Genomic DNA, 10,664 nt, shown 5'->3' with positions numbered 1-10,664 from the left:
TATGTTTGATAAGATTGAATTTATTAAAATACTGAATGATCAAATATTTAATATCATGTAAGACATGCACACAAAATCCATGCCTCTGATGGAGCAAAATTGCAAATTTCGTGGCTCTTGACCCTTAACATACCAAGGGAGGTCCTCGGAGGACCACTGAGGGTGACTTTTAGTGATCCTGCTTTAACTATAACAACTAATCTAATGTAAAAATGTAGTTACTTATGAGAAGAAAACATGAATTTTATTGTCTAACTGCTGTTGAAATAATCAAAATATTTGACACTAAAAATGCTTGTATCGCTGAAATATTGTTTCAGAAACTCTCCAAACCTAATTTGAATAATCTGTTGCAACTAACAGCTGAGAAGTGTTTTTAAAAAAGTGAGGTCCTCCAAGGACCCCAGCTTGGTAAACAATGCTGACAACAAAGGTAATTTGGCATGTTAAGGGTTAAATTGTAATTTATTTTGGTCCCAAACATAGCTTCCATAATTTTGATTAGAAACTGATTGCTTGATTTATTAAAAATATTTTCAATATGTATCGTTGTACAATATGTTCATTTTAATTTTAATGCCAGATATTGCAGATGGTCAAATATAGAAGTCACTGTAAATTTTAATATTTTATTACAGCATAAAAACACTCAAATCAGATGAAATTGGGTGGGTTTACAAGTTGCAAATTTTAACTTTTGATAGAAACCCATTATTTTTTTAAATAAGTAAAATTAATTTACAATAATTATATAGTTCTTACAAAATTAACAGTTAAATTCATTGATCAAATATACAAATTTGCATTTGCAACATTATTAAAACTGGTCTGGTCTTAAATAAAGTATCCCAAAGTGTTAAGGAGTTTTAAAAATCTAGAAAGGTTATCTGCTAAAATATTGCACCTTGACCTTGGAGGAAAATTGTACAATTGAAGCACGAAAAAGAAACCAAAGGTTGTGTATACAAAATATGCTTGATCTGAACACAAGTCTATTTGCTGAGGTTGCATAAATCGATTACAATGGCTAAAGATGAAAAGTGATCATACTGAAAATGTGCTGACTCAACATCTTAAATGATTACACCAAAAGGCAAAGATGAAGGTGAGTGCACCCAGCACATAATAAATAAGGGCTAATGATATTTCCCAAATCTGTCAGGGTAAATTTCCAGTTAATTATCTTGGCACAATATAAAAACATCTGTAATATATATTTATTATCAAAGTATAAACAGACTATACAAAGCAGGACAATAATTTATACAAGAATGCATCTCATTAACCTGAACACAGATGTTCTTAAATACATAAACAAGCCCTATACTTTGGGGAGCTTGAAATCCAACACAAACTGAAGCTTTATTTTTGACTAGTTCTTAAGGAGATTGAAATGGTCAAAATAAAGCTGCAGTTTGCGTCGGATTTCATTAGTATGCATAACAAGTTTGCTGTATAACCCTTTTCTTTTATACTGCATCACTTTTTACACAAAGTTCAATATGCTTTTCTTCCACAATGACTTAATATTTCGGAAACAAAATACAAGGTAAATACCTTGCAGGACCTGTGCAGAGCTACATGAGTATGTATATATACATGAAAACATGCAAGTACAAACGCATACCCAGCTCCATGCACACTTCTACCCTCCTCTCCTCCCAAACCTCCAACACAATTCTATCAATCAAAGAAGCCATCGTCTGCAGTAAGATCAATGAAATAGTGCTGCTGTGACTTTGTGGGGACATTTTTACTAAGCATTTGAACAGTTCTGCCATGCTGGGATGAACACTGATTACAGGTGATTGCAGCAGCAAGATCACTGTTTGAGTCTGAATCTATGATGGCAATAGGACTTTGCGGTGGTAAAGTGGCTTCACTGTCACTGGCACTGTCGACCTGAATAGAACTTTGTCCCCGCTGCACAGGCCCACTATTACCACTCTGCTTTGATTGTGATGTTTGAGATTGCTTCGTCTGTGGAGGACTGTTTAAGCGGTTCTCATTCTGTCCTTGTTTTGAGGTACCACCAGTGCTCTGGACACAAGATTGATGGGGTGTAAAACAGTTGCTAGGAAAATGTCTTGCTTTAGTGAAATTTCCCTTGGAACATCGACATCTTGGTATGTGCTTGATGCACCCATCGAGAGAACAGCTGTGATCATCGATAACAATCACTTCGTGAATGTCATCATCTTGCACTGAAACGCCTGGTGCAGTCTTTGATTTTGGCAGTTCTTCATCAACATTGTCTTCAACATCAGCATCATGAAGAGATTCATCTAAATTAATAACCTCTGAACCCAAGACCTTTTTCTTCACCATTTTTCCAGCTGTATGGGTGCGCAGAGACAATGGAAAAATAACTGGGCTCTGAGATTTCTCTGGGTCATTTACCTCGCATGGTGAACTGGATGAACTAACAATATCCAAGTGCTGTGATGGCTTTCCTAATGCACTTTTCTCAACACTGCATCTTCCAGCTTTCATGCAACTGTTTGGAATATCTCTGTCTGAATCTTTTCCTCCAAAAAGGTGCCCTTCTAACCTCTCTTTCAAAATATTGCTGCCAGGGTATTTTCCCAACCTTTTAGACTCCATGTTTTGTGAATTTGAGCTCACGGAAGCAACTTTGCTAGAACTTTGTAAACTGTCTACAGTTGTGGCTAGGGTATTTTCAGTGGCTGTGGTATAAGGTGGACCATTCTTGCTCCTCCTGTGGTGTGCTTTGGTGTTGCAAGGCACCAATTCACTTTCTTTATCAGACACTTCTTTAGAGATCAACACTGGTCTGATGTTTTGGCCATTCATCCATTCAATTGCACTTGTTTTGTCATCCTGAACTGTTTCAGGAAAGTCTTGGCAACTCCTACTGTGAAATTTGTCAGAGACCCCTTTTGAGACTGGTTTTGGTAGGCTCTGACACTCAGCAGATTTAGAAAGAGCTAAACAGCCACTGTTTCTGTTTTTTAGGTCACTGCCACTGGCCATCTGTACTTGGCCTTTAACGACATCTCCAGAGCCATCCTTAAAAGAGCAATCTCTTTGCAAACCTTTAGTAGCTTCAAAAGAGGGCATATTCCCCTTCCAGTCTTGTCCAGAAGTCTCAATGAAATCTTGTAGCTTCTGTTTTTTGCAGCAGCCATTGATCCACCCTTGCATCGGATGTTTTTCATCTAAACTTGCACGAGTTGGTTCTGGACTGGGTCCTGTAATCTTGCCCCCTACAACATCATCCTGCGATAAGTGGTGCAGAAACTGTGGAGATGAAAGTCGATCTTCCTCCGGAACATCCTCATCCCCACTGACATAGGATCTTGTCAAAACAAATTCCTCTGGACTAGTAAATTCTCCTTTCTTTGGATTCTCATCAATGAATGGTGGGTCCTGCTGCTTTTCATCGGTATTTATTGAATGGTCACTGCTGTCAAACAGATCAATATCTCTGTCAGGACACGACGAACCTTGATAAGAACTTTGCAGGTCACTCTGCGAGCTTTTGTCAATGGCTTCAACAGCCATTTTATTGTCATCTTGGGATGAGAATGCTGCATTTTTTTCACTTGCCACAACATGTGTTTTAAAAACGTCTGTCTTTTCTTGGCTGCTAAATACCAAACCATCTAAGTCACTGCTGTGGCCTATTAAACAAAAAAAATAAAATGACACAAATTTTATGAATAAGTGTTGACTATTCAACATTTTAAACTCAAAAAAAGCCTGCTTTCATGGCATCAAGTTATGCAACAATCATAATAAAAATATTTTCAATAGATAATACTGTCGAACAATAACAAAATAAAAAAAAAAACCTCTTTGGAAGATGGTATTGTGTCACTGTAATTAACCAAACAAAGTGAAAAGGGTAGAAGTAACAAATGGCCGAAGATGGAGAAAGAGAAGGTGTCAGCTGTGTCAGCAAACACTTACAAGTAGAAGAGGTTTTCCGTTTCCTTTTGAGCAGACCTAGGGGTTGGGGGGTTGTCATCTCTTCTGTCAAGTGCAAGTGCTGCTTGTGGGCATAGGTAAGAAAGCTTTGGAGACGATTGGTAACCTGAAAAATATTCATGTCGTATTTATGTCAGAAATACTTAATCTCTCTACCTGGTCTGAGAGAAGAGAGAATGTTGAGGTGCATGAAAGACAGAGCAGCTATCAGAGTTCACACATACACAGACACAAACAAACAAAACACACACATGCGCACCTGCAAACACACCCACACACAGATAACAACTTTCATAATCACCTGTTTAAAGGTAGAATCAGAAGCTGGAAGAACATTAGGAAAAACCTGACGTGGCTGTAAAAGGCTGACTAGATCTCGCACTTCACTGTAAGATGAGTGGAACGAATAGCACACACGATGCATGCCGCCTGTAGAATTTGGTGATGCCACCAATTCCTGCAGCCGTTTAGGCTCCGCAGTGAACCACATAGTGGAAGGTCTCACTACTAATACTGAAGGTACTGTTGATGATGTCACCTCACTACTATTGTCTTTTTGGGGTAAGGGCCTGTAGTCACATGGAAGACTTGACCTGGCATCTTCCCTGATCTAAATGAAGGACAAACTGTACAGTTAAATTACATGATGCTTCACAAAGACAGCTTCACATGTTAACAGACTTCTGTGAAAAAGCTTACACATGCATGTGCATGCACACGTGCATCAATACATGCACACAAACATGCTCCTCCAACTAGACTTTCTCAAGAAGTATTCAAAACTAAACTTTTTTAAATCTTTAAAATGTCATCAGCTAAATAGTGGATACATCAAAATCAATATGAACCTTTATAAACATGTAAAACTTTTACAATCTCTTTATTCAATATTTTAAGTTAAATAAGGGGAGAAAGTGTTGGGCTCCATCTTGTACAAGATCCAAGACACAGTGATCAATTTGCCCTTAATTTCCACTCCTGCCACTAGGCTATGGGAACATTACTGTCAGTTGACATCTGTAAATACCACTGAATAAATTTTATTAAGAAATGGAAATAGCAGAACATACTGTCCACATAGGGGTTTTGTACCTTCCAAGTGCAGGCATGTATTCTGGCAGAAGGATTCGTTGTGAAGAATCCTTTCAATTCTGCTATTTGTTCATAAATCGTAAACTTGCTTTCCTCTACGTGAATCTGAATAATGAAACAATAAATGTTTTAAATGAAAATTAGTGAGAAAATTTTTTAAAATTCTTATTTAAGTACAGACTTGGTTAACTCATTCAATATGGGTGTATTGATACATTTGAGCAATAGAATAGCTCCTTCAATATGGGTATATCGGTGCAATTGAGCTATAAGGCCATGAAGATTCATGGGTGCAAACTCTAAGGGAAAACTACTGTAAAAGGGTGGCACTACCTGTCCACGCTACCGAACAATTGGCCTTCAGCTGGCATCTTAGCCAGCCTCTACCACACTATAATGAAAATAATTGTTAATAACCTCAATGGCATCTCTAGGAAACAAACAAAAAAAATCTGAACAGGGAAACTATTTCCAAAGAAACAACTATTTGAATACATTTATTGTCTTTTTGCTACAAGTTAACAGTTGGGCTATTTGCTATCATGATGTTTTAAAACATATGTATTCGCATAAACACAATTCTCACCTGCGTGTTTGTTTCTTTAGCCAGGTGAACAAGGAGTGGTTCATGGCCATACCTGGTCTTTGACGAAATATGAACGTAGTGATTTGAAGACTGCTGCAGCCAAGGCAGAACAATGGATGCAGTGGCAGACAGACACTCATCACGTGTAGGAATGTAAAAAGCCTCTGGCATACAGAATGTAGTATCAACATACATGCTGTCAATTTCTTTCATGCTGAAACAAAAATGATGATGTGATATCAAAGAACCAAAAGAATGAAGGCTTAAGGGCGAAAAAATTTCAAACCTTTTACTCTGTTCCCATGGAAAATTGACAGTTGAGTAATTACAACACCAGATGTCTAAGATTAGAAACATCCATGCACTTGCTGGTTTTGCACCAAGGTAGCATAGCATACTTGCCATAGAGGATACAACTATTAATTTGGTACCTGACTTCAAAAAGGGTTATGGAAGGAAAGACAAAGGAGGAGAGGAGATGGAAATCACTCTTACAATACAGCTAGGCCCAAGTAAGGATCAAACAGGTCACTCCTGAACAACCAAAAGTTTAAGATGGTGGGCAGGGGGTGGAAGTGGAGGAATTGGTGTTTTATGCCAAGCCAGCAACTAAGGCTATATCATGACAAAGCAGCCAACCCTGCAAACAGATGCCACATGCAAAGAAAGAACAGCATGCTCAAAACAAGATCCGAACCCAGGACAGCCCATCCTGTATTAGTGACAGGTGCTAAATGGTACATCAACGGACTGCCCATGATATTACCTTTACTTTTTTTCCTGCTTAGCTAATAAACATTATCTATGATGTTTGTTCCTGTTGGGTCAAAGATGTTAGAAGACAAATATTAAACAGCTTTTGACCTTCAGTCAATGTCAACAGTTTGAATATATACCTAAACCATGTGTATAGTAATAGTGTTTGGATAAATCTCATATATTGAAACGAAGTACTAAAAACTTTTAAACTTTGAGATGGAGGAATGATTGCAGAGTTATTTTATTTCTTGCAACAACAAAGAAAAAAAATAAAAAATAAAAAACAAGAAATACTCACTGGCCATTTACACACAAGGCTGGAAGGGTGACAGCATAGTTCTTTTCCCACCTGAAGTCACCAGTATAGAGGGCCGTACCTTCATGTCCCTCGAACAGGAGCCTACAACATTCCAGCAAATACTTCAAAAGACCCTAGTGTTTGACTGATTTTATCTTTATCCACAAAAAAAAACACTACTGCACAAACCATAATTTTTTGTTAGTTCATTTGTTAGCTACCTCATCCTTGACTCCCATCTCACATTTCAAACTCACATGACAGAGCCAGGACAGTGACCTGCAGGCAATGCGGTGACCATTAAAGACTTGTACTGAAAGAAGAAAACAGAAATTAACAGATGTTAGAAACTAACAATTTCCCACAGATGATTTACCTTTCATACTTTGACTGAATCCCCTTCTGTTAAGTATTTTTAAATAACATTGTAGAGAAGTCTAACATCTAGGGGAATGTTTACACAGTGATATGTGATACAAAATCTATACTCAGAGAACTAGAGTGTAACATGATAAAGTTTGTTATTATAACATTGTTTAAAATATTGCATCATTTACATTTAAAAAATGTTATGACACAGCCTGTAATCACAATATATTCTTTATGATGAAAGTATAATTCCTGTATGCTCGGAGTTGCAACTCTATTTACAATTTGCTAACCAAAAAAAAAAAAAATGAATTCTGCTAAGCACATGGCAAATTACCTGCTTTGTGTCTAAGTGTACAGCATCTGGTATAGTCACTGTTGTTGTCTTTCCAATCTCCAGCACTCTCTGCTCATATTAAACAGAAATACCAGAAAATTAAAAAGTTTCACCCCACCACCACCTCACTTATCTGGTTGTAGCATAATTGCTACTCAAAGTTAAACCTTGTTTATGTACATGAGTCAGTCTTGGTTTAATTCACAAGAAACCTGAAGAAAACTTGTCATTATGCACTGGTTTGGTTAAATTCTTGCTGTTAAATATTATTTTTATGTCAAAAATGAAGAAAATAAAAATGCAAAGGTTAATGCTCGTACGTGTAGCTGATCCTTGTGTTGGTAGTGGCCATGATTACTATAATGACGACAGTGAACATAGAAAGTATTCTAAAAACTAATAACTGAATCCAATGATTTTACTTACAATAAACTTTTCCAGAGGCTTGTAGGTGTTTTCTGACAGAAGGAGAAGTTTTGTGACTTCTGAACAATACAGAAATACATCATTGCTGCAATGAAAATAGATATATTCAGACCTTCAAATTTGAATGCTCGAGTCTGGCTAACTCTTTCAGAGTTGAAGCAAAAGATTTGTGAAAATGTTAATTACTGAGTATTATGCTATCATCTACTACACGATAGAAGAGTAGCTGGTCCTATATATTCCACCCACCTGGAAAGTTTTGCACTTCCTGTTGAGCCATGAGAGCTGCCAAGTCAAATTATGTATGGGAAGTGAAAATTGTACCTTTTCATTAAGGTGTGAAAACTACAACATATTTTTTATGTCTGCGATGTGTAATCAACTTTTTTCAGATAGTAAATTATTGCTTTTGTCTGTTTGAAAAATTGATATTAAACAATGTTTAATTTCATGTAACCTTATTACATAGGTACAGTTCAGCTTATATTGTGGCTGAAACAAAGGTGAAGTAAAACAAGAGACTTCATTATTCAACCAGCCTGGAGGAAGGATGACTGACCTGAGGGTCAGAGTATAAATGGTATTGAGATGAGGATGTCAACTAAGTTATGGATTGCTCTTTGGTACTGTGCTTCGTCATTCTTTTTTAACACACTTTATAACATTTGGCACTTTCCTCTTTTTCTATCAACGTAAATGTGATCTTGGAAGGTAAAACATGAAAGTTAATGCGAAATACATATACTTACTGCTCTTGTAAATGTCTAAAAAAGCGTTGGTGGTTCAAACCAACCATATGATCTGAAAATGAAGATTGGAAAAGTGCTTAAAAACAAACAAACAAACAAACAAACAAAAGCCTCTGAGCCTGCTGTAAAATAATCATCTTCTCCTTGCCCGTTCGTTCACCCATTCGTATGACGGTACTAATGAATTTATATACGCAGTGCTGGTAATAGTTTTATTATAGCTATGACAATTAGTTACTTAATTCGGAGAATTTTGCTTTTATGTTTATATACTGTGATCAAAAGATAACTTACGCTCTGATATTAAATGATTATGGATAAATTGGGCGACACATAAAAGTATAATATTTTAAAACTCCGTATATCCCTGAAAATGGACCGTGAAAAAACAATACCAGGATTGTGTTACATACCTCGATGGCAATGCGATAAGAAGAAAACAGTTGAATTCAAGTTGTCTTTGTCGAATCTGTCGATTGAAATCAGACGATATTCTTTCATACGCCCTTCGAAACTGCTCATTTTGATGTTTTTCTTGCAGGAAAAAAACTCAGGTAATTATCCGGCTGGTACTTTAGAAACGTAAGCATGACCATCACTTGTTAATGAAAACACAACATAATGGGAGGATTTGCGAGTTACTCCCCTTGATCTAAGGGACTGTACTACTGTTTTCAAGAAGATCAGGGAAAGGTTGTCTGCTCCGGGGCCAGTGCTAGCTCTCGATGATCAAAAAAATTTTTTGCGCGGTGCCAGTCTACACTCGGCTAAATGTGACCACGAGCTAAAGATGCAAATGGTTGTCACACTATTGTGCTTCGACTGGCTTGAGGAAATCGATTAATTAAGCTTGTGATAACTGAAACCAGTATCATGAGATTTAATTATTGCAGTTTCGTCTAAGGTGGTTTCCAGTCGGCAACTATATATAGAGATCGAACTGTTTGTGTTACATCCTCGAGGGTCGATCGACAGTATATACATTAAGCAATTAACCTAGTTGTATGTGCGTCTGTGTGCAAGCACTCGCGTTCATGTGTGTTCTCGCGTGTGTTATGCGTGAGTACATATATATGTGTTGCTTTGCAAGTTTCTTCCTCAAATATCGCGAATGTCAGGAACGGCTATAGGAAACTGCGTTAGCTAAAACGGATGTATTGTTCAGAATAAAGTTTTAAAAAATTATAGATAAAAAGCAGCTTTCCCTGCTAGGACGTGTAAAGTGCTGTTTGGTGATTTCAGTGGCTATAAGTTGGGAGTGAAATTACTGGGGACCAAAGAAAACCCGCATATGCAGTGCATAAAGTTTCGTTTTCCGGTATCGTTTGTTATCTCCCCAATACTATTTATACATTCAGGAATACATTAATGAACATCCCTGGTAAACATAATAAATTAATTAATTTATTTTCGGGAATCAAAAGTGATTGCGCATCTGTCACGAAACTAACATATACAACCAGCGTTTTTAATTGCATGGAGCTTCAAACAAGAAAATTTAATCACGTTCGATTTATAGTTGACCATGCTGTCCATGCATGTGGGTTCTGAAAACATAATGTGGCGTCTAAAGGTTGGAAAACATTTGCAAACAGTTTAGGTCAAAGATCAAAATATTGTGTAATAAACCAAATATGTTCGTCGTTAAAAATCTAACTGCATGGGAGAGGGGTGCCAATTCTTCTAATGACTGCGTAAAGCTGAGTGCAAGATGATATTTCCCCAAATCTTCTAGGTATAAGGTCCTCCTCCGCCCGTTCTCGTTAACGATACACCCCTACAAACACGATCCTACCATGAACGTAGATCCCCATGTCCATGATCCTACTACACCTTTCTGTTTTTGTTTTTTTTTATTGCATTTTAGGGAAACAATTCACCGACCGGTGAACCAGCTTAACACTCGATCAGCTGAATACGACATGGCAGCCATATTACTTGTGGCAAATACGTCCTTCATTTTAATACCTTGAGATATTTAAACATGTTATAATATTCTTATTAAGACAATTATGCAACAAACAAAAAAACAAAAACAAAAAAAAAAAACAAAAAAAAAAAACATGCGACGTAACGGAATTTGAACGTCTTACTCAT

General features: G+C 37.0%; 1 protein-coding gene across 2 annotated transcripts; it reads right to left on the bottom strand.

Annotated features, from left to right (window-relative positions):
* On the bottom strand, positions 1-10,523 carry LOC112571600. 2 transcript variants are annotated; one of them, XM_025250717.1, is made up of 12 exons: positions 10,363-10,523; positions 8,981-9,101; positions 8,568-8,619; positions 7,819-7,903; positions 7,393-7,461; positions 6,944-6,999; positions 6,687-6,788; positions 5,630-5,843; positions 5,044-5,148; positions 4,253-4,561; positions 3,934-4,057; positions 1-3,644 (listed from the first exon to the last, which is right to left on the bottom strand). In XM_025250717.1, the coding sequence occupies exons 1-12, from the start codon at positions 10,363-10,365 to the stop codon at positions 1,684-1,686; spliced, it is 3,201 nt and encodes a 1,066-aa protein (XP_025106502.1). In that variant the 5' UTR covers positions 10,366-10,523; the 3' UTR covers positions 1-1,683. The 2 variants fall into 2 exon arrangements, with proteins under 2 accessions (XP_025106502.1, XP_025106503.1); XM_025250718.1 differs by having other exon boundaries at positions 8,981-10,523.
* Between the last annotated feature and the right edge of the window lie 141 nt (positions 10,524-10,664).

This window comes from Pomacea canaliculata, linkage group LG9 (assembly GCF_003073045.1).
Source record: "Pomacea canaliculata isolate SZHN2017 linkage group LG9, ASM307304v1, whole genome shotgun sequence".
In the NCBI taxonomy this organism is placed as follows: Eukaryota; Metazoa; Mollusca; class Gastropoda; order Architaenioglossa; family Ampullariidae; genus Pomacea; species Pomacea canaliculata.
The sequence above is the reverse complement of the archived record's forward strand: the minus strand, read 5'-3'. Positions and strand labels throughout refer to the sequence as shown.

Coding starts and splice junctions, on each gene's coding strand:
- LOC112571600 (XM_025250717.1), bottom strand. Junction 8,620..8,980: donor CTTATCGCATTGCCATCGAG/GTATGTAACACA, acceptor CTTCATTTTCAG/ATCATATGGTTGGTTTGAAC. Junction 7,000..7,392: donor TACACTTAGACACAAAGCAG/GTAATTTGCCAT, acceptor TTCTTCTTTCAG/TACAAGTCTTTAATGGTCAC.